Genomic DNA, 4,675 nt, shown 5'->3' with positions numbered 1-4,675 from the left:
CAGGTCCCTTCCAACCGAGGCCATTCTATGAAATTTGGACCGGGTAGTTGTTGAGAAGGAGAGCCTCAGCTACGATGTCTTGACAGATCTTTGTGTATTAAATTGAGCTCTGCTAAAGATTTCTGGGAGGAAATCCATTTCAGCTCTACTTGCCTTAAATTGAATATCGTGTTCCATCAGGCCAACAGTGCAAGAGGATGGTGGCGATGTTATTTATAAAGGCTTCGAGGATGGGATCGTGCAGCTGAAGTTGCAGGGTTCGTGCACCAGCTGTCCCAGTTCCATCATCACCCTGAAGAACGGGATCCAGAATATGCTCCAGTTCTACATCCCTGAAGTCGAAGGTGTGGAACAGGTGGGTTGGCAAGAGAGAATAGCTGCTTCCTACCTCTTAAATGGAAAAGAAGGTCCCTTTCCAGTGTGGAAGCAAAAATACAGGACGTAGAGATGCGGTTTTTGCAAGTCATATCTTTGCAAAAGAGAGAGAACTGCAGCGTGCTCTGCAAACACGCTGGGGACTGCCTGCCTGGGAAGCGGCTTCACGGAACACGACCTGGGTCCTGGCAGATGCCGAGTTGAACCCGGGCCAGCAGTGCTGTCGTGGCAGCGGTGGCTGATGACATCCTGGGCTGTGCCCAGGGGAGCGTTGCCAGCAGGTCGAGGGAGGTGATCCCTCCTGGGACTCTCTCCAGCACACCCACATCCCTCTTCTACGGAGGAGCCGGCAGCTGGACACGCTGGGTTTGCCAGTGATTGTTGCCTCTGTGCTTTGTGTGATCGGGAGGGACGAGCTTTTGTCCCCTAAACCACAGATTCTTCTGCTTTCTTGTTAAAAACCTGATACACCGCAGTGATTTTTCTAGCAGCCTCTGTGGTAACGTGACCAGCTCCTGTTATTTCAGTCACATTTCCTCCTGGCGTTTTTGATGGCAAGGTTTTCTTCCCTTCTTCACGTGCCCATTGTTGTTCAGCAGTGCGTGGGAGCTGCTGTTCTCCTTGGGCCCGGCAAGGCTCTCACATAATAAATTTTCTCTGCAATCCTACAGAACTGAGAGTTTAAACTGAGCTACTTCTGAATTTGATTTCAGGTTGTTGACGATGATGACGACGTGGAGAAAGAAGCAAATTCTACTTGAGCTTGCATCATCTACGGCCAAACAAGTATTTACCTCTTGGTGTACGTAAACTATCTTTGTGCTGAGGAGCAGCCAAATTTGCCTTTCTATTCACTTACCTGTGAAAACATATCATCGTTGTCCACTAATTTATTAAATGCCCTGCATTCAGAAAAGAATCGTTTTGTTCTACTTTGTACTGTCTTAAGAAAGAAATGGTGGGCTTTATGGTGACGTGTCTCTCTGTTGTTCTTTTTTTCAGTCTTGAATTTTTTGTATGAAAGAGAAGGCAGAAGTAAAGTTTCTTGACTGCTTCTGTGCACTAGAAATACTAAATATTTATTACCCCCAAACCTCCTGATGGGGCTTTCAGGACTATCTGCACTTGCTCTGTAGCTGGGAAATTCAGGCGTGTTAATTTTATCAGGTCTTGTTAAAAAGCTTCTGATCCATATCATGGTGAAGAATAACCCGTGACTTCAGCTGTTTGGTTTAGAAGATGTAATATTGGCATCACCTGTGCAAAGTTACTTACTTGCTCACTACCACTGTGCAAACAAGAGCAACACAAACAAAAAATGGGAGTTGTGTATTGTAAAAATCCTATCCTTTAAATGTTAGAAGGTGATCCTTATCAGCTTCAGTAAGTAGAGAGGCTAATTAGCTTATTTAGAAGTAAAATTGTTCAGCCACCATTAGTGGTCTGTTTAAACTTGCAGAAGATGATTTCTCAGCGTTACACTCCAACGTCAAGATGAATACGCGGCGCTTAAGGGCACAAATTACATTTGTAGGGTAGCAAAGAAAATTAATGTGTTTACCTCTGCCGTATCCTGTTTGCTCCTTCTGCGGTGCCAGAGATCACAGCGTGCGTGTAACTTGGCTGCCCTGGCTGAGCGAGGGAAGACGTGGCAGAGCAGAACGCGTTCCAGCTTTGGAGACCGCGGGAAGAGAAACATTTATTGTTCCCAGACTGGAACACGTAAATCAGCCTTTACAAGGGCTTCTGTTTACTTGTGCGTGTAGGACTTAATTTCTTCCTGGTCCCTAGCTTTAGCAGGTGGTTTTGCGAATGGAGGTGCTGTTTCTTCTTCGTGCTGCCACGGTCCAGCTGAGTTTGCAGTCGTTATTTGCTCGTGGTTATAATCGTACTCCCCGCGGGCGAGGATTTGACAGCCTCCGGTGTGTTCCCCCCTCGCTCCTTGCCAGCGTAATTCCACCGAGTCCCTAAGCAGGATCCGTGAAGCCACTGGAGGCTTTTCTATGTAGCGTGCAGGCCGCACATGAGAGCCATAAACTTTGTGTTACTTGTTAGAAATTTGAAAATAAATATTTTAGCAAAATATTTCTTCAGCTTTCATGGAGAGCAATAACCTAAAGTCATGTAAATTACCCACTCAGGGTCTGAAAATTACCATGTTTCCTCTATCCGATTATGAAGTACTCAGTGCCTGATCTTACAAGTATGTCTGACAAAATTCCCCTCGAGGTAGGCTCAGACTACCCAAAAGAGAGCTTGTGCAAACGTCATCACTGTGTTCTTCATCAGCAAACCACAGAACGGCAAGTGATGTTCCTGCTTTCTCAAAAACAGCTTCTAGGCCTAATTTGTCAATTTAATGCACTACGTAAGCCCAAAGTTAAATAGCCGAGTGGCTGTTTCGTGTTAAATAAAAGGTACCTCTTCAAGATGTGGGGTTTATTCTTCAGTTAAGCGGTGCTAATCTCTTCCAAGTACAGTAAGGACGCAGTTCTGCCGCTCTCTTGTTTTTAACAGGGGTTTGATTTGTACAAATAGGACCAAACTGAGCCTGCGTGCACGCTGAGGCTGAAGATTGAGCATCTTGTGACCTTGAGACTGAAGAGATTCTGTGTCCAGCGTGTATCCTGGGTGCCCTCGAGCTCCATCGCGGAGACAGAAGTGCGTCAGGCTCGCATCCCATCCTCTTTTCTCCGTTCCGTCCCACCGCTGAGCAAGCTCTCGAGGGCCGTGGTTGCATTTCTGCTGCAACGTTTCTCCAACTCCAGAGGAATGAAAGCAGAGGGAGCGGGTTAAGTGCTGGTTCTGACTTGGGAAACAAACCGCAACTCATCTGTTTTTCTTAGGATTAACCCTAAACTCTAATCCTACGACAGCCCAACGTGGTAAAATCATCACGAGGCGGCTCTGCGTGGCTGGCGTCCGTGGCCGTGGTTGCATTTCTGCTGCAACGTTTCTCCAACTCCAGAGGAATGAAAGCAGAGGGAGCGGGTTAAGTGCTGGTTCTGACTTGGGAAACAAACCGCAACTCATCTGTTTTTCTTAGGATTAACCCTAAACTCTAATCCTACGACAGCCCAACGTGGTAAAATCATCACGAGGCGGCTCTGCGTGGCTGGCGTCCGTGGCAGAGGGGTCTGTCCTGGGAGGTTCCTGCGGCTCTTTTTTTAATGGGAGCTCTTCAGCTGGGTGCTGGGAAGCTGTGTCGTACCCTAACGCTCGGGTCAGCGAGGATTTCTGACTGCAAAGTTTCTCTTGTCGATTGCAGTTAGTCACTAAGTTTAAAATAGTAACGACTGCTTGAAGTTACTGGGGTATTTTCCAATGAAAAAAAAGGACTTTAGGTAAGCGCAGAATTACAGTCTGCCGTTTGCCCGTTGATGTTTTCACCCATGTGAGACAGAAAACACCCCAAATCCATTTGTGTTCCCTCAGCCCTGTTCTAGCGCGCTCTTTTGCAGGAAAAGGTGATTACAGGTCTCTAAATTCCTGTCGTCTTGAACCTGCCTGCAGGTGGACGTGTGCTTTTTGTCAGGATGGGACTCATTCCCTGCTTCGAGGAGAAATCAGCCTGTCCGTCTAGAAGGCAGCCTCCTGGTAACGCGGGAGGGCGCGGTGTGAACAGCCGTAGTAGGAGGAAATAACTCACATTACCTGATGTTTAATATTCAAAATGGGAATCACAAAACCTGCTCTTTTCCAGGAGGCGACACTTTGTAATCTTATCTAAATTTCAGGACTACAGCCGGAACATTTCAAGTGAAGTGTTGAGCTTAGAGGAGAAGGATGTGAGTATTTTCTTCCCAACTGCGATGACCCCTTTTTGTTAATTTTCTTAAAGGCTCGTGAGAGATGGTTTGGGGAACTCTTCTCAACGTTTCTCCATTCACTCATAAGTTGTACCTGAACCTTTACAGCAAACCTTGGAATAAAGTAACGAGTTACACGGGGAGTAAATAGGGGGTGAAAAAAAAATCAGTAGCCACTTCAAGACCAACACACGGAGCTAAATTTCTGTGCAGGGTGCCTCTCCCAGGGGCTGGTGGGTCCCATTTCATCCAGGAAATCCTCTTCTGCCGCCACAGGGCCCTGGGCTCCCGAATGAACAGTGGAGCGGGGCTTTTAAACAATCTTTCTGTGTTTTTAGTGTGGAAGTGAAAGAATTGCCCTTCCAAAGAGTTCCCCAGCTTCTCGCAGCCCTTGGGGGCCGGAACCGGCCGTGTGGATCGCGCCCTCCTCCCGCTTTACTTCACCGGTTCCGTCTTAATCATTTCTGTATCCCGCCTGATTTCTGTATCCC

The 4,675-nt window shown here is 47.1% G+C and overlaps 1 protein-coding gene across 1 annotated transcript; it reads left to right on the top strand.

Annotated features, from left to right (window-relative positions):
- Nucleotides 1-180: 180 nt before the first annotated feature.
- Nucleotides 181-1,136, top strand: LOC104277492 (NFU1 iron-sulfur cluster scaffold homolog, mitochondrial-like; the record flags this gene model as incomplete). Its single annotated transcript, XM_009874134.1, has 2 exons — nt 181-355; nt 1,089-1,136. Coding segments are annotated over 2 exons (223 nt in total), but the record flags the coding sequence as incomplete, so codon positions are not given.
- Nucleotides 1,137-4,675: the final 3,539 nt, after the last annotated feature.

This window comes from Apaloderma vittatum, unplaced genomic scaffold (genome assembly GCF_000703405.1).
Source record: "Apaloderma vittatum isolate BGI_N311 unplaced genomic scaffold, ASM70340v1 scaffold41977, whole genome shotgun sequence".
Lineage (NCBI taxonomy): Eukaryota > Metazoa > Chordata > Aves > Trogoniformes > Trogonidae > Apaloderma > Apaloderma vittatum.
The sequence above is the reverse complement of the archived record's forward strand: the minus strand, read 5'-3'. Positions and strand labels throughout refer to the sequence as shown.